Source organism: Myotis myotis, unplaced genomic scaffold (assembly GCF_014108235.1).
Source record: "Myotis myotis isolate mMyoMyo1 unplaced genomic scaffold, mMyoMyo1.p scaffold_m19_p_9, whole genome shotgun sequence".
In the NCBI taxonomy this organism is placed as follows: Eukaryota; Metazoa; Chordata; class Mammalia; order Chiroptera; family Vespertilionidae; genus Myotis; species Myotis myotis.
In genome coordinates, this window is record NW_023416401.1 from 52010027 (window position 1) to 52036661 (window position 26635).

The 26635-nt window shown below is 45.2% G+C and overlaps 1 protein-coding gene across 1 annotated transcript in view; it reads left to right on the forward strand.

Moving 5' to 3' along the window:
• Positions 1 to 1362: 1362 nt before the first annotated feature.
• CCBE1 (collagen and calcium binding EGF domains 1) overlaps positions 1363 to 26635 on the forward strand; it is a 178875-nt gene continuing 153602 nt past the window's right edge. The window contains exons 1-2 of the mRNA XM_036322985.1: positions 1363 to 1850; positions 2247 to 2327. Coding sequence (XP_036178878.1) covers positions 1720 to 1850; positions 2247 to 2327 — 212 coding nt within the window. The 5' untranslated portion in view covers positions 1363 to 1719. The remainder of the gene's footprint in view (positions 1851 to 2246; positions 2328 to 26635) is intronic.

Below are 26635 nucleotides of genomic sequence, written 5' to 3' on the forward strand. Positions count from 1 at the left end.
ATGTCTACTGAGCACTCAATATATCCCTGGCACTATAAAAAATGCTTTATAGGCATGACCTCATTTAATATACACAGATATTTATGAGGGAGGTTTCCCCATTTTACAAATGAGAAAACTGAGCTTCAGAAAGGTTAAAGGTAACGTGCCCAAGTCCACACACCTAGGAAGCTCACAGCCTGGGTCTAAATCTAAGGTTTTTTTGTTTTTTGTTTTTTCTCTGACTACATAACGGCCAGTCTCAGGTTTTGCAAACTTCTGAAGTATCCTCTGAATCACTACGTGAAAATACACTTAATTTGTATAGTGCCATATTTAAATATTTGTGTGGTTTATGGTCTTCTATGTCTAGGTAAGATTTGCAGGGGGTGAAAAACACCTCACTGAATCAACAAGTCAGACTCATAGCTTCAAGGACTATTGTGAGTGTCAAATAAAATCATAAATGTGGAAAATCCTTTGGAAAATATAGAAGCATTCTACAGAGGAATGAGGATGTCATTGCTGTTAAAAATGTCGAGGTGTATGTGACAGGCACGGTAATTCTCAGTTGATCAGACTATTTTGAATCAGAACACCTGTCTACCTAACCAGTTAGCAGCCCATAACTTGTGACAAGCTACCTCCCACCTCATGGTCCTGGAGCTGGAGTTAGACATTACAACCTGGCGCTTTTCCTACCATCTCTGGGCCAGACCACTTGCTTGGCACTTCGGGGCACGTTTATATCGCGAGCTTCCCGTTATCAGAAGAGAACTCCTAATGTGCAATAAAGTGTTAAGATGCAGACATATACGAATTACAGCCGAGCCCCCACCAAATGCGCTGATGGACGCCCCGCATTTCAGGCTACCCATACAGCGCTGTGTTAACTGGATGGGGTTGGGGGTGGACCTTCAGCTTCTCACCTGATCTTCCAGGAGTTTCCAGCTCTCACGTGTGACATATAAACAGCATTCAAGCGGCTCAGGGTAAGAGGATTTAGAACCCCTGGAAAGAGCCGCTGAGAGCTCATTACTGAATCGAGCGGCCCTGCTAACGAATGAAGCGAAGCGAGCAGGGAACTTTCTCCTGGGATTCTAACGGGGGCAGACTAGCGATCGGACATGAAAGGCAGTTTGGAAAAGCAGTCTGAGTCTCCCCACCACCTCCTTCCTCTGTTCAGGGAGAAGGCGGCGGGAAAGCCCAGGGCAGGCGCTCCAGGAGGGAAAGCCAACGTCCTGGTCCTGGTCATTAGAAGCCAACTGACGACAGGAAGGAAGCGTGTTAACCCCTCGGCCCCCCTTCTCCCCGGGGGAGAAACGGCTCCTCCTCCTCTTGGTCGGGCTACCCTGGTGTAAGATGCGAGCAGCCGCCCGCTTTCCGCACCCTGCCCTCCGCTCAGCCCAGGACGGAGGCAGGAGGGAGCGCGCAGCGCAAGGCTGAGTCCAGCGAGTCTGGTGACAGCGTGACCATCCCGGCCGAGACGACGTGGACCCCTCCACCCTCCAGGTCGTTCACCAGCCGGTCTACGGAATTTGCACTCTGCACCCTAACTCCTAGCCTGGTCCCCCAGCGCCACAGCAGCCCAGCCCCTGTGCCTTCGCAGGTGGCGCAAACGCCCCTGCCCTCCGGCGCCCCCTGCCGGGGAGAGAGACGGCGGCGGCGGCGGGCGCGGAGGAGCCGGGCGCAGGGCGGGTGGAGGGCTCGGGCGCCTGGAAGAAGCCGGGAGCGTCCCCGATGGTGCCGCCGCCTCCGAGCCGGGGAGGAGCGGCGACGGGGCAGCTGGGCAAGAGCCTGGGTCCGCTGCTGCTGCTCCTGGCGCTGGGACACACGTGGAGCTACCGCGAGGAGCCTGAGAACAGCGACAGGTAAGCGCTGCCGGCCCCTGAATGGTGCACGCCAGGCGCTCGGGGTGCAGGCGACCCGCACCCTCGCCACCCATCAGTCACGGGCTGGGCGCTCAACTGTCCCGGCCGCCACTCAACTCTGCCCGGGGGGTGACAGTCTCCGCGCCATCAGCCTGGGCTTCCCCCATCTGTGATACCTCTGCCCCCCACTCCTGCCGCTCTCCTGCGATCCGCTTCTTCAGCTCCAGTGCCCCTGGGACTGTGTTCGCTCGGTGGGACCCTCTCCCGAGGCCGCTGGGCGTCCGCGCTCGGGGACCAGTGGCTGCTCGGCGCGCCGGGACGCGGATCCCCCGGCGCGCACTGGCCTGCGCTCTCACGTGGGGAGTCAACGACTTTGCCTCTCTAACTTTTTCGTAGAGAAGTCTGCTCAGAAAACAAAATCGCCACGACCAAATACCCGTGTCTGAAGGCCTCGGGCGAGCTCACCACGTGTTTCAGGTAAGCCTCAGGCTGTGTCGTGTCGCCGCTGGGCACCCTGGCTGGTGGGAAGGCGGCGCCGCAAAGGAGGGGGATGGAGGTGCTTTCGGGCGCGGGGTGCTGGGATGCGCTGGGTGACTTCTCCGTGGTGCGCACCTTTCTCTGTGTTTTCTGGACCAGGGCAGCAACGGGCACCCGAGTGTCTGCACCTAGAGTCTGTGCCCTAAGGGCCAGAGGCTGTTTGCTGGTCTTGGGAACTTTTGCGTGGCTGAGGTTGGAGGGGAAGAGGTGGAAAGTTTATAAGGAAAGTGGATCGGATTGTGGTTGTAAACAGCGAGGCAAAGACGAATGGCTGCTTTTGTATCTTGTTTTGAAAACACAACATCAACAAGTAAATACTTGGCCTTGGGCTGTCTTGTGACCTTCTACCAGGACAGAGTGTAACACTGTCAGGGCCTCTGTGGGCAAAGGGGTGGGGAGATGGTTGTGTTGATTGAAAACAAAAACAAAATGTCAAGATTGTTGAGCCATCAAGAAGAGGAACAGTCTTTTTCCTAAAACATGGCCCACAGAGCACCTGTGTGCTTGTTAAAACTAAGCCTGGATGGAGCTAGGGAATCTATAGTTTGGAAAATGCTCCCCAGTTGTTTTTTTCTCAACAAAAGGAAGGGGAGGCACTGTTTTCTGCTTGCAGCTTTTCGGAGGTGAGGGTTGATGTGATTTTCATCATGTGTTCTTGGCTTCTATTCATTGCAGTGCTCTCACTGGACGGAGGAGGCATGCACCCATAAGCGTGTATTAGTTGCCTGCTTTCTAAAGGTGCTGTGGGAGATACTGTGGTCCCCATACACACCCGACTCTTCTCCGTCTTTGGGAACCGGTCACTGTTTGGGGTGCCAGGATAAATATTGGGCAGTGGTAGGTAACACTGCAAACCCCAGAGATGAACTTGAAAGAAAAGGAAATTTTACTACTTATAATGTCATAGCGGATGAATCAACATGATTGTTTTCAGCTTTCAGGAACATGTTATTTCACGGGCTCAGAGGTTCTGGTGTAAGTGATTTCAGGGCTGGTCAGTTTAGTGGTACAAAAGCGCATCAGTTACGCCAGGTGCCATGCTTTAGAATCTGCCCTTGGCAGTGGAATGATGACGGGCTTTTAGGCGAATCAATAGTCACTCCTTGGGAAGGGCTGCCTTCTCCGGGACATGGTGTGTGTGTGTGACCACTGAACAAAATACGTGAGGGTTAGAGAAGGAGGAAGAAGTGTGTTTAATTGGCAGGTAAAGATTGGAAGAGGTTAACTGGGTACGCAAGGTCACCCAACTGGTGAAATGACTTGGTGGTACTGGCACCAGAATTGCTTGCCTGGTTCTAGCCCTGTGTTTCATCCACATGACCACAATATTTCTTCGGATGCATTGTTTTCCTATCACCACAGTAGAAAGCCTCTAATTTAACATGGAAAGTGTCCCTGAGGTGGTTTGCTCATTTGTTCAGAGCCTGAAGGTCCGCCTGTGCATAAATCAGTGAGTTACAGAATGCATGTCCAATTTGCAGGAGCCACGGGTGCCTGATGAGTGTCCTAAGGTTAGGACAAGTCCATTTGTTAGGACTGTTACTGTCATTTTTTCCCCTTCAGATTTTTGAGACAGCAGGGTTTCTTTCACACCTAGACTCTCAGCAAGAAACACGAGCCGTGTCTCGATGTGTTTCCACTGAGAGGAATGGGAGAGGATGTTTCCAGCTGGAGAAAATGCCCCGTGAATATTCAGTTATGTGGGTTTAAGTTACTTTATGGGAGTGGAGAGTTCTAGGTGTACTCCATTGCTTTAACACTACTTCCATAATTTAGTGCTTTTTTTCCTTTATATTGTCATTCCTTTATTTTCTATTTTTGATTTTTCCCCCCAAATTGAGATATAAGTGACATTGAGCACACAAATCTAAACTCTGCAGTTCCATATGTGTACACCCATGCAACCTCTACTTGGGGACAATATAGGGCAGTTCTAGTGGTTTAGAAGCTGTCTCAAGCCATCCAGTCAGTACATCCCACCAAAAGTTAGTAATTTTGTAAAGATAGTGTCTTGGCACTATTTGGTTTTTGAGCCCTGAGAATGGAGGAATACTATGGAAGCCTTGGTTTGTGAATTGTGGTTGTCCTGGCTCTTGCTAATTTGACTGTGGTCTGGAAACCAGCCACATGGGCATCATCTGGAAGCCTGTTAGAGTCCTGGACCTCTGGAACCAGAACCTGCAGGTTAATGAGATGTGATTAAAGCTGGGAAAGCTTCAGCTGTAGAAGGCAGGCTCCTCAACCCGGGTCATGGTGCGAACCCATTTAGCTCGGTCCTCGAGGAGTGCAGGGGGGGGGGGGAGGGCGGGGGCGCTCTGCAGATGGACCGCATTCACCTTAAACCAGACTGAGAACCAGCCTTCCAGAAAACCAACTCTTCAGCTCTTAGGCGACCCCCAATTAAACTGTAAGTACCATAGCAACGCTACTGCTACATAGCCTACTGATTACGTAGGCCCACTCTTTACTAGCTATCTTTTGGCGAACAACTTTATTTATTTATTTATTTATAAAAATATTTTTTATTGATATTCTTACAGAGAGGAAAGGAGAAGGATAGAGAGTTAGAAACATCGATGAGAGAGAAACATCGACCAGCTGCCTCCTGCACACCTCCTACTGGGGATGTGCCTGCAACCAAGGTACATGCCCTTGACTGGAATTGAACCTGGGACCTTTCAGTCCTCAGGCCAATGCTCTATCCACTGAGCCAAACCAGTTAGGGCACAACTTTAGCACAAGAGAAAGAACTTCTTGAACTTGTTGAAAATGACTTAAGAAATTATTATTGATATGGAGATGGGTTTAATACTAAAATGAGCATGGTAGATGCAATAAATCTGATCTCCTACCTAAAAAGATAGGGAGATGAAAAAATGAGAATAATCTTTATTCTGCCCCGCCCCCGCACCCCGTACATTTCTACGTGGCTTCACGTAAGCAGTATCTCTCCATTTTAGCCTTTGGCAGTATGTTAAATAATGACAATTTGAGGATTGACTATGTATTCAGCACTGTTCTATGCACTTTGCATACATTAAGTCTTATCCTCAAAGCCACACTGTAGCATTTGTATTCTCAGTTTTGCAGAGGAGGGAACCCAGACTCAAAGGGATTAAGTAAACTTGCACAGAGTCACAATTAATACATGTGAGAGCCAAGATTCAAACCCAAGTTTGTCTGACTTCAAAGTCTGGATCCTTTTATCTTCCCAGAGGTGTCTACAGATGAGGCCAAACTTTCCAGATCCTGGGACCTAAGTAAGGAAGAAGACTAAATTCAAGTGACTATAAATTCAAAAGAAAGTTTAATATAAACCCGGGTCATGGTGCGAACCCATTTAGATGGGTCCCAACATTTACCATGACCATAGTGGTTTATGCCCTTAAGATCTGTCTTAAACAATTAACTCTGTATTACCATATTATACACAAAATTGGTTCATACATGTATAGCTTTCCTTCCTTGTAGGATTTTACCTTAATCATAGGGTCTGTCTCTAGAGATTCTCTAGGGCAGTGGTCGGCAAACTGCAGCTCGCAAGCCACATGCGTCTCTTTGGCCCCTTGAGTGTGGCCACGAAGTTTCAATCACACTGTACGTGCGCACCCACACGTGGTATTTTGTGGAAGAGCCACACTCAAAGGGCTGCAGTTTGCCAACCACTGCTCTAGGGCAATGTACATTGTGCCAATACCCAAAATGTACTACGCACTGTTGAATGAATGCCAATGACACCTTAACAAGAGTCCATATTTACTTAGCATTATCATCTGACATAGGGCATACTCTTTCCCAGCTAAGATGTCAGAGTTGGTGTGGGATGTAGCTGAGTTTATTAGAGCCAAATGAAGCATATAAAGCTATCATGGCCTTACTCCTCCTGTGACTATTAAAGCTTTTCCCACAAGCTGACTTTCCCTTTACCGCCCCCCACCCACCCCCCAAACCATGTAGCTTGAATGAAAGTTTTGTGTTTATTTTCACCTTCCTTTATGGGTCTCATATCAATAAAAGGAGATGTTAAAGGCTTTTTAAAAATAAGACAAAAGGAATACATATGTTATGTGTATGAATTGTCAGTAAAATCCAATTTTTACTGAGTAAGGCTGTGTCTAATAAACATCCTAGTTAAATTTTTTGGTCTATTACAGATTTATTGAATATCTATTATGAGCTTAAAATAGCCCAAAGCCCTAGCTGGTTTGGCTCAGTGGATAGAATGTCAGCCTGCAGACTCAAGGGTCCTGGGTTCAATTCCTATCAAGGGCATATGCAATGGGTTGCAGGCTCAATCCCCAGTGGGGGATGTGCAGGAGGCAGCCGATCAATGATTCTCTCTCATCGTTGATGTTTCTATCTCTCTCCCTCTCTCTCTGAAAGCAATAAAAATATATTTTAAAAAATAGTCCTAGAAAATGAGCACAGAAGAATAAGCTACAGTCCCTGGTTGCAGTTTACAGACTTGATTTTTAGACAAGGACTTTGAAACTGTAACCAACACACATGGTACATGATTGAGTTCAAAGTCAAGTAGTTTATACTATACTATCAATGATCAGGGAGAGATTCAAGCAGCTGGGAACGAGTTTATGGGGAAGAGAACACAGCTTTGTTTTTGGGCATGGCTGTTTAACATAGTGTGCTCGGTGTTTGTCTAAGTTGCGTTAGCTACGATTTTCAGCGTCGAGGTTCATGGACCTCCAAGTGGAGGCCCCCAGCTGCCCCTCAGCTGTATTTGTTCAGGCAGTGGTGTCTTACTAGGCACTGCTCTTGCTCAGGGTCATGTTCCCATAGGAAGTAATGACATGGGGAGGCAAACCTCCCACTTCTCTTTGAGATAATACAACAGCGTTGCCAAATCCTATTAAAACTTGGAAGTTAATGTGATATTTCTGCAAATGTGTTTACTTGGAATTTGGAGAACAAGAAGGTCACTTAATTAGAGCAGCATCACCAGATGAGAGCACCGGACTGTAGCTAAGGCTACACTGCGGGAAGGCCTGGAGAATGCACTATCTGGTAGGTCACCGGGTTCCTGCAGAAGACTTCGGTAATGTCAAACATGCATAATAGTAGAAACTCGGCCAGGGTTTGAATTCCAGCTCTACCATTTGTGTTGTGGCCTCGAACAGTTTCTTAATCTCTGTGCTTTAATTTTCTCCTTTGTAAAGTGAGGATCACATTAGTACTAGAGTTACAGGGTTGCCATGAAGATGAAATGAGTTAACATGTGTAGGAAGTACTCAACAACTATTACCTCTCGTGATTGCTACTGTGTCTCCCTATGTCTGGTGTAGTGAGTGCATGGAGTAGATGCTCCGTGGACATTTGTTGAGTTTTATTTGTGAGTTTGGGGCTTACTAGTAGACATTTTTGAAAGTGCATATTCAGATGACAGCCAGAAACACTGAGTGTGTTTATGTACCAGTCACATATCAGTTGTTTCTAGATGCTGTTCCAAATGGAGGGTAGCCCAGATTGGGAAAGTTACAAAAGAACATACCTTTGCTTTCTGCCTTCTACCTGCCTACTCAAGGTGCCCTACTTGTGTGACCATAGAATCAGGTAGAGGCCCAGTTACCCCATTTTAGAGGATCTTAGAGGTGAATCCCTTGCATAGGGTCATGAAGGAGTCTTGTTGGCAGAGAGAAGACTAGAAATCAGATCATTAAGTCCTCAGCGCAGTTCTGGTCTCTCTTTCTGCTGCCTCCCTGTCTTGTGGCCCACATACTAGTAGCTCAGGACAGGCACCGAGGGCAGCTCTGTGAATAGTTGGCTTATTTTAGGGCATGCGATCCCGCTTTAAAAAAGCATTTCTATCTTAACTGTTGACACCCTAATGTTAAGGAGAAAGTGGTAATGGATGTTGGGAAGAACAGAGCAGGGGACAGGTGAAGGCAGCTTTATGCAAAACTGCCTAAATCACAGGCATGCTGAAGGCAGCCTCTGTTTCCCTGTGCCAGGCCTGTCTCCCATTGGGCAGTCAGCCCTCAGAGGGCCTGAATCAACTGTCCGCTCATCCACAGCTGTATCCCTGGAGGTTAGCCCTATGCCTGGACAGTCCTGCATACATATTATCAAATGACCAAGAGAATGAATATGTGAACATTACAAGGAAATAGTGATGAGATTTGACTTAAAATCTTTTAGGCCTTTCAGCAACCAGATTACCTGCACCTGTACGAGATGCTGCCACGATTTGCATTGGTTCCCAGTTTGACTGGCTTAATTTTAACTGCTGATGTAGTTAGTACAGGGCTGATTCTGGCAGCTCTGGCTAACTCCATGAGCTTGCTATTTTAAATAACGCCTGAAGAGGACCTGGGTATTCCTGCTCACGTGACAATTGCCCTATAGACACTGGCTTTGATGGGGAGGATGATAGTTTCAAAGGGAAGCCCGCTTCCTCCCACGCTCTCTTATTTTTTAAGCTGAAGAACAGGTGTTAGAGGAGGGAAGGTAGCGGGCATTGGCCAAGGCAGCCTCTGTATCACTTTTCACTCATTCTTGGAGACACAACACAAAGTGTTAGGAAACAGATAACAATTGAACTCGCCACAAAAGGCTGTGCTTTCACTGGTGTGTCCTTTGAGTCCGGGTCCAGTTGCTACTCTCATTGTCCCTGAAGTAGTTGATGCCTGACTTCCTACATTAATTCACTTCATCTTTTCTAAGTGAAGCTGGGGTGGGTGCACCCGGAAAAAGCAAATGTGCTCTTCCTTTGTTCTAGAATACTCTATCTTCTTAGGAGAAAGCTTGCATTTCAATCAGTAGTTTCCGTGTCAGTGGGTTCAGCTTCCGAAAGCCCCTACCCCGCTGCCCAGCAGGACTCTCACTGAGGGTCTGCCTGCTCGGGCAGTTGCAGAATATCAGGAGAACAAAGGTCTCCAGCCTGTTCAGCTTATTGCTTTTATTTGGGCGATGAAAAAGCAAACACCTATAACATCTGCAGCTTCTTTTTCTGCCACGCTAGGCTCTTCCTTTTCTACGAAGCCATTCACCACTCTTCAAGTTTTACCAACAATTTTCATTCATTTATTCAACAAATACCTGTGAGCTTGCTTCGTATGCCAAGCACAGTTTCTAGGCACTTGGAATACATCTGTGAATAGAGTGGATACAAAACAAACTTCTGCTACTATGGAATTTACGGATTTCAGTTCACCTTATCTTTCAGTAAAGGAATGTTGAGCCAGCGATGACCTTCGGGACATTTTAAAGAGAGCTGTTTTGGACACACATCTGATTAATATCACATTTTGGGGGCTAGGGATTTGAAATTTCCTGTGGCCCAGCTGTATCCTTTCAGCAAAAGAACCACCACAGGTCCAAACAGGGGCACGAAAACATGAGGTTGGTGGGATTCAAAGATTTTTCTGCAGAGGTGCTAGCAAGGAATTACCACGTGCCACAAGTTTCTCCTGAGCATGATTGGAATGTGAAAGCATTACCGGGAGGTGGCGGATTCTCTGGTCATGTGCCCTGACAGGTGGCCAGTGGCATCAGAATTGGCCCATTAGGGACAGATACCTTGGCCAGTTCACCTTGTATTTCCCAACAATAACTTTAAGCAGAGTGCATCCACCTCCAACACTCCCTGAGTTTCCTAATGATCTATTATAGCTCTATTGTCATAAATGTATTAGGACCTTCTGGACAATTTCTGGATCTGAAACACCAGTAGGAGGCGGAGTGGTGTTATAATGTCTACGTGATAATCCCCATTGAGCAAAGGAGTGCTTTATCTTCTTTCCAGCTTCAAGGTGTGATCCGTGTGAGTCAGTAGCAGGTGTGAGAGAGCTTGTCTGGGTCTATACGTTGCCTCCTTGTTCAGTGGGATAGAAAACTAGAACATCTTTCCATGCCCTTTATGATCTCAGAAACTTGATCCCCATCTATTCTCAGCCTTCATATCCCTTCTTACCCTTTCCCCCTTGGCCCCTTCTGTGGGGTGTTTTCTGTTTACTCCTACCAGGGTGAAGCCCCCATCTTTAGTTCTTTGGGAATGGCAGGGGCAAATGTCAGCCTGAACTGGCGGGAAGCCAGGAGATCTGGCCCTGAGAGTTTGGTGTAGAGAATAGGAATTGGCAAAGTAGAGCCCATGGCATGTTTTTATACAACCCATGATCTATGGATGCTTTTTACATTTTTCAAGGACTGTAAAAGAAAAGTCTATGCAACTGAGACCTTATTTGGCCCCCAGAGCCTCAGATATTTACAATCTGGCCTCTTGCCAACTTCTAAAGAACCAGCAGAATACAGAGACCAGGAGTGGGTTTCTCTGCCATACATAACCCTGTCCACAGGTTTGAGTCCTCAAAGAGGTGACTTTGGGGGCATTTAGTCAGCTTCGTCTTTGGGTCCTTTGCCTGTGTGTTGCTTCATTTTATTGTTATTAGACCTCCTGGTCTGAGTTAGCATCTTTGACCATGACTTGGTTTGCTGAATCACTTAATAGTTTTTGTTGAGCTGGAACTTTATTGAATCATCACCCCTCAGTGATATGCTAAATAAACATAACTTGCCAGAACATTAAGAAGCTGGGTTTTATTGCAGGTAGTTAAGTATTAACTCACTGCTGCTTTTCTGCATTCCCAAGATGAGCCTTCCTTGCTTGTTGAGCAATCCTGGAATGGCCTGGGTCGCCCTCCCACCTCCCCTAATGCCCCACTTAATTCCTGAATGTGCATATTGGTCATCACATGCTTTGATGACTCAAAGCCACCCTGTGAAGCCATAAACTTCATGTACAGGGGAAAACTTTTCACATTCAGAAATTAAATGATAATATGTATTTTACTTGAAGAATGTCTAGAAAAAGTCATTTTCAATGAAAGGTATTCTAAATCAGAGTTGCAGTGTTATATTTTTCCTTATATGGCTAAAAAAGTATCATACCATTACACAACTGCACTATATACAAGACAGGGTGAGGCAAAAGTCAGTTTATAGTTGTATGCGAAACAGTTTATTCTTGTATTATTAATAATTGTATTTTCCACATGAACAACTGTAAACCCGCTTTTACCCCATCCTGTACATCAGTAATTAAACTTTTGAACTTAAACTCTTTCACAATGCCAACTCTTCTTTTTCTCCTAGGTGTTTTTAGAAATTTTTATTGAATTTATTGGGGTGACATTGGTTAATAAAATTATACAGGTTTCAAGTGTACAGTTCTATAACACATCAGCTGTAGATTGAATTGTGTGTTTATCACATGATGCCAACTCTTCTGTCCTGTGAAAGATGGAGGGGAGTCCTAAAGAGTGATGCCTTCTGACACCGAGAATGGGGAAAAGTGGAGAAGGAAAGAGACCTGTTTAAAAGAAATATTTTGAGGGGAGAGAAGCAAAGTTTGCCAATGGTGTTTTGGAGAAAGGAAGAAACATGTTGCAATACACCCCTTGACATACTAGGAAGATTAAGATGTTGTGGGGTATAGCAAAGAGGAAAAATAGGGTGTGAAGGTTTGATAAGAGCATCCTGTGGGTATGAAGATGGGAAAAAAAAAAAAAAAAGAAAAAAAGAAAAAAAAAAAGGTCATGTGGAAGCTTGTGACCTTGATCACAGCCATTTTTACTGATTTGGCTAAATGCAGCTTAAAAGAAAGGCAGACTGAGCTTGTGAAGGTTGACAGACTTACAAACCTATTTTTAACATCTTGCATGCATGCATTTGGCAGATCATATTCTAGCTTTGTACAAGTTCTCACTCAGGGTCTCTGAGCAGGTATGTGGCCAAGCCGGGGTTCTAGGGCAGACAGTCTGACCCCAGAGCCTATATTCTTCTTAACCACTGGGCTCTCCTGAAAGGCCTGACAATTGCAGTTACCCTGCCAACCACAGATTTAAAAGAGGCATTTAGAAGAGGGAGGGAGGGAGGGAGGGAGGGCGGGCTGCTAGAACTAGGGATGGCAATCCCACTGGTAATGACTGGTGAAAATGTAAGTCGGACAAGTCATCAAGAGTAGACACAAGACCCCCCCCCCCCCATATTAGTTTGCTCAGGCTGTCTAAACAAACTACCATGGACTTGGGGGTTAAACAACAGAAATTTATTTTCTCACGTCTGGAGGCTAGAAGTCTGAGCTCAAGCTGTTGACAGGATTGATCATTAGGAGGCCTTTCTCCTCAGCTTATAGATGGCTGTCTTCCTGTGTCTTCACATGTCTCTCCTCCGTTCATGTCTGTGTCCTAATTTCCTCTTATAAGGACACCGCCTGTTGGGACTCATTGGATTAAGGGCCATTCTAATGGCCTCATTTGAACTCAGTGACCACTTTAAAGCCCCTATCTCTAAATATGCTCACATTCTGAAGTACTGGAGTTAGGACTTCAGCCTACAAATTTTGGGAGAAAAGTTCGGCCCATAACACACCCCCTAAAAAACACACCCCACGCACTGGGTCCATGTAATAAAGGGGGCATTTCTCATACACACCGTAATCCTCATGGCATTGCTGTCCACCATGGTGCTCCTGAGCCAGCCAATGAAATGAGAGAACCTTCAGCAATGCGCCTGAAGAAGAGAAAGGATTAAGTTGTACAGCTAAAGCCTGCGTTGGCGGGCCATCGGGAGCCTGGTGTCTCCCATCCCTTGTCTGCTAGGTCCCAGGCTTTTTCTCCTGGCATCTCCTTTCCACTCAGGGAGGGTGGGAGGCAGTCAGGGCGCGATGAGGTGGCCAAGGTGGATCACAAAGGGTGGGGAGTTCTGAGTTTCCGAAGCTGATCACTTCTAAGTCCCAGGGTGCGAATTCCATCACTCCATTTCCCAACGCAGGCTCTCAGCTTGGTGTCTCTAGCTACTTAGTGGCCTTAAATACATTTTTATAAAATATTTTGCTTTGTTGCTGCACTGCATGAAACCTTCCAAGATGTAAACATGGCTCAGAATATTATAAATTAAAGCATTTCAGTGTCAAGCTGTGTTTTTCTTTCCTTGCAAGCATCAAACACAAACACACTTTTTCCCACATAGTGTGATAGAAAATCTATGTGCTGGCCCCGCAGTCTCTCGAGTCTTCCCCTGTGCTAACGGAAAGAATTGTCAACCCTCAGCAAACGCAAGGCTTTTTATAGGTTTGCATCAACTTGATGCAACGTGAGACAATGCTCTCTGCGGTTTGACTGTGTAGTCATCATCCCAACCCTATATTTACCATATGGCCTTAAGCCAGGCAGCCCCGAAGAAAGGTCTAATGTAGTGCAGAGTCACATTCATGGAATTGCATCTTTTGAGTGAAATAACAGCAATTATGCTGATTAAATCATAGAAATTACTATAAATCCAGAAATAAAAGAACTGTAACTGTATTTCAGGGATGGGTGTGCCCCTGAGCTTCTTATTGAGGGATTTCTTTGAATTAGAGGCTGGCAAGATGTGAAGTGGTTTGTAAGTGATCTTGGAGTTTGATAGCATATGAGTGTGACACCCTATTTGAGAGGAAATAATAGGAATGGATATTTAAATTCTTCTTTTTTAAATCTATTGATTTTAGAGAGAAAGGGGGGAGGGGAGAGAGAGAGAGAGAGAGAGAGAGAGAGAGAGAGAGAGAGAGAGAGAGAGGAAATAAATTTGTTGTTCCACTTATTTATGCATTCATTGGTTGATTCTGTATGTGCCCTGACCGGGGATTGAACCCGCAACCTTGGCAGATTGGGATGACACTCGAACCAACTGAATCACCTGGCCAGAGCTGGTTATTTAAAATCTTAAGTGAAGGCATGAAAGAATCCCAACAATTTACTCAACACCTCTGTCACCCTCACTCTCTTCTTCAAGTCCTTTCCCAGAGACCTGTCACGTTTGGGAAACACATTTTCCGATCGAGGCACACAGAGTGATCATCTGTGGAGGGCACGTGGAGGTCAATGACAGAGGACGCTCAGGCTGGAGATGCCTGGCCCAGGGAGCTCTGGCAGGCTAGTTGCCACCGTGCTGTCCTAGGGCGAGAGGAGGTTGGGGTCCTCACACACCTGGAGCCATTTCTGGGCAGTCAGGGCTGGGAGGGTGTGATGGGGAGGGGATGCCCCTTTTGGGAAGCTCCAGTGTAGACCTGCGCTCCCCCCATTAGCTATCCAGTTCTGTTCAAGCTGCATTTCCAAGTCCGACCTCTTCAGTTAATCCTTCCATTGCTGTTTCTTAAGATGCGTTTTTCACATGCATTCTTTAAAATATGACACGTATCATCTTTGGACGTGTATTTATCCGTTCACTTATCCACAGCTTGGCTCTGTTGGATTGCCTTGACACTGGTATGTGCTCGTATGTGTACCTTTGATGTGATGCAGCTTTTGTTTTGTGAAGCCCAGGGTGCCGCTGGGACCGCATTGAACTCCGTAGGTCCTGACAGAGGAGGGTTTCATCCACTCTTTTTAGGACTTTACAACTGAGGGGCTTGGCTTTTGATGGAAACTGCCTTGATGATGAGGAAAACATGCTTTTTTATTTTTTAGGGAAGAATTTATAAAGGGCGGGAGTCATGCTTTGCAGTCCCTGCAGGGAAAGGGGCACAAGAAAGAGGGAATCTCCCTTTCTAAAACTTGACCTTTTTTATGATGATGATAGCAATACTTGCTCTTTGCCCATTTTGCATCTATCAATGTCTGGCTTAGAACTGCAGGTCCCCCCTAATCTCAGCCTCCGGGTTGACTGTCAAGGGACTGCATGCGCTTTTGGTGACCTTGCCCTACTTGTAGTCATTACTTACAGAAATGGGATTGTTCTGCAGTTGCTTTTACTCATCATTACATAGAGTGCCAATTCATTTTTACAGCACGGTATTCTTTTATAGCATATTTCATGTACGGATGCATCATCAATCATGTCTTCACTGGAGAGCTTTTTATAAGGCAATTATCAGATGCTAATGGGGCCCTCCCTGATGATGAGGGTTCAGGTTTAAACTTCAGATGCAGATTTCAAACATATCAAGCTTTAACTAAATGAATGAGAAAAAGAAAACAATCTAGTGTCACCAGGTAGCACATGGGTCTGGAAACTTCGAAATATGGCCTGCAGGGTCTAGCCCTGACACTGCCCTCCTAGAAGGTTTGGCTATGGATCCTCAAAACCCTATGGTTCTCTTGGGGCAGGGCGGGGTGGGGGTGGGGTCACTCTGATGGAGTTCCGTCTAGGACCGGCAATGTGAGCAGAGCAAATGGAAGCAGGGTTAGTTTACAGCCCAGAGGATTTGTTTGACAGAAGGAAGACCATCTTGACTGTGAAGACACTGTGGGATATTTGGACACTTATCTTCCTAATCTGCCCTAGAAACAGGACAGCCATTCGTGAGCCATCAGCTGCATCTCTTCAGTGCCTTGGGTAGTTTTTCTTATCCCAGTTATTTACTTAAAGAGGAAAATGTCTTTTTACTTTCCAGATACATACTTTTGAAAGCCAGCTCCTCTTTTTTTTTTTTTTAAAAAAAAGTTTGTTTTATAGACAAATCTCTCTTTTTAAATATTCTTATTGATTTCAGAGAGGAAGGGAGAGGGAGAGAGAGAGATAGAAACATCAATGATGAGAGAGAGTCATTGATCAGCTGCCCCCTGCAGCCCTCTGCTGGGGAGGGAGCCCACAGCCTGAGCATGTGCCCTGACCAGGAATTGAACTGTGACCTCCTGGTTCATAAGTTGATGCTGAGCCACTGAGCCACACTGAGTGGGAGCCGTTCCTCTCTTTGCTGCAAGAACATGCTGGGTGAGCATAGGAGCCATCGTTTCATTCTGCCAAGGGTTAGGGACACGCCATCCCCACCGGCTTGCTTTGCTCTCTGCTGCTTTCTTTCAAGGTGTGCGTCCCACACAACAGGGCGAGGAGGGTGAGGTGTCAGTTTCCTCACCGAGGGAGGACCTATACTCCCAGGGTGACCTCTCCCCTTCTAGAAAGGAGAAACTATTTCATTTGGGAAGACTCGTGAAAAGAAAGTGGGGAGAAAAGGTGATATCAGGTGAGAAGGCCTTTTTATAAAATTTTGCATCTTTTAGCCTAACAGGCTTAATATTTGTCTTATATTTACAAAAAATAATTATTACAAACTTACGAGTCCATGTGCGTATCCTTTTGAATTGATTTCTCCAAGGGCCCTTATAAAGAGTTAATGTGCTGCAGCCCCACCGCCCTGTCGCCTTCTCACTGTCCTGGCTCTGGGTCCATCTTTGGTTCTGTTTAGAGCCACCAAGGAGACGGTGAAGCAAGGCAGTCAGCTACATAACGGAGACACTAGCCTTTTCTTTTCTTTTTCTTCCAGCCATTTAGCCACATACAAGGATGAGGCTTCTCTTGCATTATCCAGATAATTGTCAGCTATTTGCCCCTCCCTTTCCACATTTAGGCAGCCTCCCTGTAGCAGAAGGGTGTCCAGGTCAGTTTCGTATTTGAAGCCTGATTCTTTCACTTGCTCTGCCTGCATGCTAGCCTTCTTTGTCTGCATTTCAACATGTGTTCTTTTGGAAGGCGTTTAAATGATGTTGGGGTTATAATTTAATGGATGACAGTGAATCTTTACTGCAGCTTTTGTTTTTCAATGGATTTTACTTGCACCATAAGTCACTTATAAAGAAAAAATGTACATGCCCTAGCCAGTTTGGCTCAGTGGATAGAGCCTAGGCCTGTGGACTGAAGGGTCCCGGGTTTGATTCCAGTCAAGGGCACGTACCTTGGTTGTAGGCTCCTCCCTAGCCCGGGACCTGGTCGGGGCACGTGCAGGAGGCAACCAATCGATGTGTTTCTCTCACATTGATCTTTCTCTCTGTCTTTCCCTCTTTCTAAAAATCAGTGGAAAAATATCCTTGGGTGAGGATTAAAAAAGAAAAAATGTACAAATTGACCCTTTTTGAAGATGAAGACAAGCTGGCCATGCTTTCCCTCAGAATGTGATCTGATTTATGAAACTCAAATATGCTCTAGTAAAATCCCTTCCCATCTGCTCATCATAAACAAGATTTTGCACCATGTGCTTTATCTGCCCCATTTTCCTGTGCTAGTGTATTTCACAGCAAATCCCAGACAAGATGGCGTTTGACCACTACATATTTCAGCACTCATTTCTAAGAAATGTGGAGCCTTCATACATTACCAAAATGTCATATTACACCAAGAACAAACAAAAAAACAAACCAATATGAATGTTACCTTTAAACATCACCCCCCCCCCAAATAAAATGGGGTTTGTTTTGTGGAGTTATTTCTGTTGAATTCTGTCATGGATGAGTGGTCCTTCTGTCACCACTAATGAGTGATCTGACATTTAAAAAAAATGTTTTTATTGATTTCAGAGAGAGGAAGGGAGAGAGAGAGAGAGAGAGAGAGAAACATTGATGAGAGGGAAGCATTTATCGGCTGCCTCCTGCATGCCCTCTACTGGGGATCGAGCCCGCAACCCAGGCATGTTCCCTGACTAGGAATCAAACCAGTAACTTCCTGGTGCATGGGACACACTCAACCAACTGAGCCACACTGGCTGGGCTGATCTTACATTTCAACACATATGCTTAATTCTGAGAGAGTGTCTGGAGTAGAAACCCTGTATTGTACACTGTGGTGTTGCCGGCAGCAGAGCAGGACTCTGTGGGAGGCAGTGGCCCAGGGGCAGCTATTGGCTTAACTTTAACCGTAAGGTTGTGAAATTTTCTCCTTAATAAGAATATTTTACCGCAAAGGCAGTTCTGTACATTGACCCCTAAGATGATACCATACTATAGATAGGTGTGTGTTCTTAGATTAAAATGTAGGTTCAAGGTGGGGGGCGGGGGGAGCTAACTTTTAATTTATTTTTATACTTATATTTAGGGTTTATTTATTTATGTTTTTAATTGAATTTATTGGGGCAACATTGGTTAATAAAATCACATAGAGTTCAAGTGCCGGTGGTCTTATTCCAGCATCTAGAAGGGGTTCAGGAATCTGGAGAAGGCACTATGCTTAAATTAATAGAGTCCAGAGATGAAACATAATTTTGAAAGGCATTTTGGGGAGTCAGAGAAGACTTAGCTAAAGGAACTAAGTTCTTCCTTGACTCAGGACCCCTTACTATTTATTAACACAAATTGTCCTAAGGCAAGGTAGCCATACACCAAAGGCCAGGGTCAGTATACAGAATCCATTGTCAAATTGGAAGAATTGCCTACGGCTGTTCAGGTATTTGGCCAGTAGGAGGCAATAACATGTAGATTGAAATGCCCTCAGCTGTCAATCAATTTATGCATGCTTTTCACGTTCGGGGAAATGCCCTCAGTCATTTCCAGGTGATTCAGTCCTGCTGACATGCTGGAATTGGCTTCTGGCATTCAGGTGTACAATTCTATAAATACATTATCTGTATATTGTACTGTGTGTTCACCACCCCAAGCCAAGTCTCCTTCCATCACCATTTATCCCTCCTTTACCCTCTACTACCTCTCCTCACCTCCCTTTTTTTTTTGTAATCACCATACTATTGTCTGTGTTTATGAGTTGTTGTTGTTGTTGCTTAATTTCCTCACCTTTTTCACTCAGTCCCACAACTGCCCTCCCCTCTGACAGCTGTAAGTCTGTTTTCTGCACCCGAGTCTGCTTCTGTTTTGTTTGTTAGTTTATTTTGTTCATTAGATTCCACATATAAGTGAATTCATATGGTATTTGTCTTTCTCTGACTGGCTTATTTCACTTAGCATAATACTCTCTAGGTCCGTCCATGCTGTCTCAAAAGGCAAGAGTTCTTTTTTTTATAGCTGAGTAGTATTCCATTGTATACATGTACCACAGCTTTTTTATCCACACAGCTACTGATGGGCACTTGGAGTATTTTCAAATCTTGGCTATTATAAATAATGCTGCAATGAACTTAGGGGTGCATATATTCTTTCAAATAGGTTCTGAGTTTCTTTGGATATATTCCACTTTTAATTTTTTGAGGTAACTCCATACTTCTTTCCACAGTGGTTGTACCAATCCGCATTTTCACTAGCAGTGCATGAGGGTTCCCTTTTCTCCACATCCTCGCCAACACTTGTTCTTTGTGGATTTATTGATACTAGCCATTCTAGCAGGTATGAGGTAACATCTCATTGTGGTTTCAATTTGCATCTCTCTGATAATTAGTGACATTGGGTATCTTTTCATATGTCTGTTGGCTATCTGTATGTCCTCTTTGGAGAAGTGTCTATTCAGGTCCTTTGCCCATATTTAAATTGCCAGATCTTCTCCATCTTGGAAAAGAGGTCATCCCAGATTCTGGTCAGTTCATCGTTTCTTTATCTTCTGCTCCACAGCCTTCTCTAGCGAGTAGACGAGCATCTGCTCCTTCCTTAGGCTCTCCTGGCAGGCCAGCGCCTCTGCCTGGGCCTCGCTCCAGACCTGGGGCTTGGTACCTCTGGCCTTCCTCCTTAAACCTGATGATATAACTGCGTCAGGGATTCTTCATTCATACAGTAGCCTTGATTAACTCCTCCTGCTTCTCAAACCTCTTCAAGAGGTTAGAGAATGACTTTTCCATGGAGTTCAGATCCACGGTCAGCTGGTCTTTTTCTCTCAGAATGTTTTGGGTCTTGGCTTTGGGAAGGCCCTGCTGTTTCTGAGTGTTCTCCATCGCCTGGGACTGGAAGCTCTTGTCCCCGTCCATGACCTTCCCCATCCCCTGGGACATGAAGCTCTCATCCCTTCCCCATCTCCAGGTTCATCTGATGCAGCCCCTCACACTGGCTCTTCAGCTGCAGGTTCTCCTTCTGTGTTGCCTCCATTGCCAGGTCCAGGTCCTTGGCGGTCTTGCAGCATGTCCACAATAGAGCCCCCAGACCCGAGGTGGGCCCAGCACAGGAAGGTCTGGTGCTCCCAGGAAGTCCAGCTCCACCAGTTTGGCCTCAGGTGGGCTTCCCAAGGAAGGCACATCAGCATCCTGTGTACTGCTGGCCTCAGGGATATACACACTGGTTTCTGAGGATTTTTCTTCAGGAATAGGTTAAACTTGAAGTATTAGCCAGGGCTGACTCCTTCACCAGGAATGTCCTGGACTGCTCCAGGTAGTGCCCGTCAGCCCCCGTGCCTAGAACCTCAGCTGGGTCTCGGAAGTGCTTGCACTCAAGTCTATAGTTGTCCATTTAGGTCCTTGTTTTATTTTGCTACAGTACTTAAACAATTTGTAGCTTATTTTGTGTCTTTTCCTGACTAGACATAAGGGCAGGGGCCAGGCCTGTCTTATTTATTTTTGTATCCCTTGTAGCACGATGCCTGGTCCATTTTATGTGCAGCATAAATGTTTGTGGAAGAGTGAATGAATCCACATGGTTACTGTATAGTAAGATCATCCCCTGAAACAGAGCCACGTTTTGTATTTGTGGATTTAAATTTATACTTGGATCTATTCCAGATATATAAGGCAGTTTGTAATACATAAAATATGAGAAGATAGCATCCATTAAAAAAACAAAAATAAAATTGGAGCCAGGATTGAGGGTAAGAATGTATGCCATAAAGGCACACAGGCTTGCGACAACAGGTGGGTCATGAGGCTCTGAGCTCTTTAGCAGCCAGGCAGAAAAAGATGTCAAACTGGTCCATATGGTAAAATGCCCAGGACTATGACAGCTGTTCTTCAGACCAAAGAGAAATTTCACCCAAGGGTCATGGTAAAAAGAACAATACATCATGTGATAGTGCTCACCCCTAGGATGGGCATGGCAAGTTGCCCATGGTCATGACCTTCAAGAATAGTTGGTTGCTATCTTGCCAAGTGCAGTATGGTTAAGGCCCATTGATGGGGCCCAATAGGAAGCTGTCCAGGCTCTAGGTGCTGTATGACATCGTTGCTGCTGCTTTGGTTTCTGCTGCTGCCTGCTTCATATTACCTATGGGGTGGGGGCAGAAGGGGAAACACATATTTGTTACTTTCTTGGATCTAAACTGCTGACTTTTACTATTGCATTCTTGCTTATTTGCTCCTGCTTAACATTTTTGAGATCCCGCTCCTCTCCTTACAGACTTCTCTGTCCTTTCCTTCTAGCCCGTCCCTGGGTCTGCTGCACACTTCCTCTAGCAGCATCTCCTAGCTCCTAGTGCTCATCTCCCAGGCTGTGTTTGGAGAATGTCCGAACCTTCTTTATCCTCATATTCTATAAGTGTCTCTTCACTCTGGATGGACCAACTCTCGAATGTTGTGGGACATCCTTTGCACTCAGTAGTGCTGCTCTATCTTCACAGCCCCTGGGATTCTAAAGAGAATGGAGATGAGAGACCAAGGAAGTTATATTCCTTTGTTAAGAAGAGTCAAGTAAGTCTTTTAATGTGGGAGTTGTCCATGTACAGTGAGACTGCTTAGAGCAAAACTTGTTGAGGGGCAGAAGCCTACCTGATAGTTCCGTAGTCCTGTGTGTGTGGCAGGGAGGGCAGGTGGAGTAGCAGTAGATCTTAGTTAGTATTGCTTGGTTTTCCCCATAAGGAGCTCAACATGAAATTGATCACTACAGAAAGCAATCATTATTCTAGCTGATAAGCAGAACTAGCGTATTTTATTTAGTACCCTGGGTAGTACAATGCAGAAAAACTTCCTGCAGGATCGACTTTCATACCATAAATTGGATATAATGCAGCGGACTAATTGGAGAACACCTTTTCTATCACACGCTGTCATGTGGGTAAAGAAGCCTTCCTTCTCCGCTGGGAGCTAGAACACTCATAGCAGCAAACGTCGGTGATACCTGGTTTGAGCAGCTGACTGTTCGATTGGCTTTGGGGTCTTCCCTTCAACATTCTTATATTCTAAGCGCAATTTATTTTAACTTTGGGGTTTTGTTAACCCTCGTGTTTCTACTTTATGAAGAGCCATAGTTAATAAAGAGAATGTTTACAAGAGAGTGCAAGGGATAGTCTTGGTGGAGATAAAAAAGGCCTTTTGAGCACAACCTGGATGTGATTAAATACTAAATTTTCTCAGGGATATTTAGGTTTTACAGCCCTAAACCCCACCTTTTCCCTGTGGAAGCAGTTATTTTTATAACGTAATTGTTGATTACACAAGATTCCTTAGAAATGTAATTTATCAAACAACAGAAGAGATTGTGTTTGTTAAATTTTTCTAGATGGTACCAAATACACACTTAATAACATACTAATTATGGTGATGTTCAGAAATATTCTTTTTGACCTTTTAATGATAATAATTGTAAGTATTATGCATTGAACACTTACCATGTCCCAGTTGCTGTACGGAGCAAAATAGATGGTTGCTTGAATGTTCTTGGCAATCTTGGGAGTAACAAACTGCTTTTATTCCTCATTTTACAGATGAGATACATTAAGGTTTTGGCTTACCAGCAACTTCCTCAAAGTCATATAGCTCTTAAGTGGAGGAGCCATGGTGAAATAGCGTTTCCAATTTTCATAGTTTATTCTTTGTTCGTTTCTTAGAATTTTGTTCTATCAGTCATGTCCTGCAGCATAACCAAATCCCCAAGCCTTAGTGGCCTAAAACAGTGATTTTCTTACGGTTCTGTAGGTTTACAATTTGGGCAGGCCTCACGCGGATGGCCTGGCCGTGCTCCATGTGGTGTTGGCCGGGGAGACTCAGCTAGAGCTGGAGGGACCAACATGGCCTCGCTCATGTGCGAGGCCTTGGTGTTGGCCGCCAGCTGGAGACCCTCTGTTGTCCTCCAAGTGACCTTTCTCTACCTGCTCTCTTCAGTCAGTAGTCTCGATGGGGCTTCCTTCATGGTGGTATAAGCATTCCAGGAACACAGAGATGGAAGCAGTCAGAGGTAGGAGCTTTGAAACTGGAAACTACCGAAGACCGGACTAGCACAGGTCACTTTCTCTTTATACTATTGATCAAAGCAAGGGACAGGGCCAGCCAGATTCGAAGTGGCCTGTGCAGAGGAGCGGGAGGGTTGTATGAGAGCATGCTTGCAGACACGCTTCCCTGTAGGTCTCTAAACAACACCCTGTGAGCCATAATCCTTCTTCACTTGACTTTTTCTCTTTTTTTTTTTTTAAAAAATATTTTATTGATTTTTTGCAGAGAGGAAGGGAGAGGGATAGAGAGTTAGAAACATCAATGAGGGAGAAACATTGATCAGCTGCCTCCTGCACACCCGCTACTGGGGATGTGCCCGCAACCAAGGTACATGCCCTTGACTGGAATCGAACCCGGGACCCTTCAGTCCTGAGTCAAACCAGCTAGGGAACTTTTTCTCTCTTGTCTTCTAATCTCATATGGTTACTGTGATTCTCTACACAGCCACTCCAACCACGTCTTTGATACATTTTATATTCCCTGTTAATTTCTTTACAGAATAGCAGTTTGGAGCCCTTGGCCCCAAGGTCTACTCCAATTATACCAGCATTAATGCATTTATTATTTTATGCAAATAAAGACGGTCCCCGTGCCCACAGCTAACTGCCTTGTTACTTTCTTCTGTCCTTATGAATGTTCAGGCTTCACTCCTCTCTTGCTTGAACTTATGATCTGTTATCTTCAAACCCAGCATCCTGCTAGCCTTGTCATCATTGCTAATAGAGCTCATTAAACCTGCTATCTCAGAGTGAGTATTGATCCCTTTCTTAGCTTCCCTCCTTCCTTTCCTCTATCTAATCCAACCTGTAATAACAGCCTTTGAACATGCCTTTTCCTCCTCCCTTCACCACTCATGTTCAGGCTTGTCTCACCTCATCCCTCACTTCACACAGGGTTCAAAGTGATCCCTCTCCCAGCCTTATCTCCCCCCCTCCACTCTCTTCTTCCCGCAGCTGCTGGTCTTTGGAAATGCTCTTAATGAAACCTACATTCTGTCATTTTCCTCCCCATGGAACCTCCCCTCCCACCAGTCATGTCATACTGCTGGGTGCTTGAACTGCTTTCCTAGTGTCCAGGGCCTGTCAGCAGCTACTGCCTGCTTCCCCCAGACTCAGGGATAGTTAAGTGAGCATTCTCCCATAGTCAACCGCTGTCTGCAGAGCTCTGCTTGAGACCACTTTGTGACATGGCTTGGAATGTTAGTCGTGGGTTTAGATTTTGATTTTATATTGATGTGGGATCATGGGTGCCTGGCATTTAGCAGAATGTTTTGCTAAGGAGGAGACAGGCAGATCTACTTTAAAGTAGTGGCCCTATGGCGGTGGTTACACAGTTGGAGTTGTCTAGGACATGGGCCGACTATAGAAGTCATAGAGGGTATGAGCCATGACATTACTGTGCACACACATGCATGGCTATGAGGTAAATCCTAATTATGAAGGTGGCTGATAACATCTCCTTTAGGATCACTTTTTCCATCCTAAACCCACACTTTCTCATCTCAGACACGGCAGTGGGCACATGCAAGGTGCATCCAACTCTCAGAATCCTGGGGTGCTTTTGACAAAGAGGACTGCTTTCATTAATTCTTCAGGTAATTTGAGTATTAAGGTTGTTGACGCCAATATTTAGCCTTAACAACATAATCTGCTTTTTAAAGGGAAAATTCTCATGAAATAAGAAATAATAATATATTAAAGGCCCAACACAACTTGGTGGTAAGGAGGCTGCCTTATAGCTTTGGAGGCAGTATATCAGAGAGGCTAAGAGAGTGGGCCATGAAGGCAGATGGCCCAAGTTTTAAAGTCTCTGACACAGAGAAGCTGTGTGACTTTGGGCAGAGAACCTAACTTTCATGTCAGTTTACCCACCTGCAAAATAGCAATATTACTTTCCTCATACGGCTCCTATGGTGACTCAGTGAGTTAAAACACAGAGAACACACTGGCACATGGTACTTGATGAACATTATCTGACACCATCTACCCTTCATTTTAAGGAAATCATGCTCCATGAAATGAGATTGGATGCTTAGGGCTGTACAACCAGAAAGGTTCAACCAGTTGCTATTTCCATCAGCTCCATATCAAAACCTATACCCCACAAGGAATAACCTTTAAAAAATGGAAAAGAGCCCTAACCGGTTTGGCTCAGTGGATGGAGCATCGGCCTGCAGACTGAAAGGTCCCAGGTTCGATTCCAGCTAAGGGCATGCACCTTGGTTGTGGGCACATCCCCAGTAGGGGGTGTGCAGGAGGCAGCTGATCGATGTTTCTCTCTCATCAATGTTTCCAGCTCTCTATCCCTCTCCCTTCCTCTCTGTGAAAAATCAATAAAAACTATATATAAAAAACAAACAAAAAAAATGGAAAAGAAAAGCAATCCAAGTCCACGCGCATGCCACACATTTCTGTGAGTGGCTTCCACACACATTACAGAGGTCGGGGGTCATGAAATAATAACTTCAAGTCCTCTGACCTCCTTGGAGAAAAGTTCCATGTCAAGACTGGATTATGTTACTGGAGAAATTACATAAGGAAATGAGGCCTCCCACATTGAAGTGTAAACACATTCCATAAGTGCTCTTAATACATTAAGTTAAAAGATTTACATGACTTTTTTGTTTTACAGGAGCCAATTTTGAATGAGAAGCCAGTACAGACACTGTTAAATTCAAGAACACAGGTTTCTTACATGGCTTTTGAATAACCAACTAACTCCCAAAAGTGCTGCTTGATGCCTTCTCGTGGGTACCACAAGGTGGGGAGGTGGGCAGGCAGAAACTTACTCCCAGCCTTTCTAAGAGTTTACAGGAAGTGATCAGGTTGCACTTTTAGCAACTTATTCATTGCATGCCCAACTGAAAGAGGAAAAGTGACATGAAACAAAATTCATCAAGGCTGTTAGTGTGAGCCAGAGAGCACCATGCCATGGCTCTGCCTGACCACAGTATCAATATATCTAGAGAGCCTGGTCCCAGGAAATGTGGCTGGGCCTGGCCACAGAGTCCACTGACATATGGCTGTGTCTCATACGGATGCAGAGGAAATAGGAGGTCTGCTCTGGGTGGACTAAAGCAGAAACCTTTCCCATTGTCAGCAAGGAGCTGCATTACCAAACACATGAAGTTTTCTTGACCAGAGTTTGCTCATCTGTAAAATGAGAAGGTTGTACAGACAAAACAGTTCTCAGTGTCTGTGACACCAAGTCCCTTTTCCCCTAGCAACTCCCTGTTGAACAGTTTCCTCTTCTCTTTAGTTGTGTCCTTAAGTTGAGTGGCAGGCAATGCTGGAGTTTATTGAGCCCATGATAATTCTCCAGATGGCCACTTCAGGACTCAGGACCTCTGTGTACAGTGGTGTGGGTGCGGACTAGGAGGGGCCAATGGGGGGAAAAGGAGGATATCTGTAATACTTTCAACAATAAAGATAAATTTAAAAAAAGAGACTCTGCCTATGTAAGTAATAAATGAAAACCC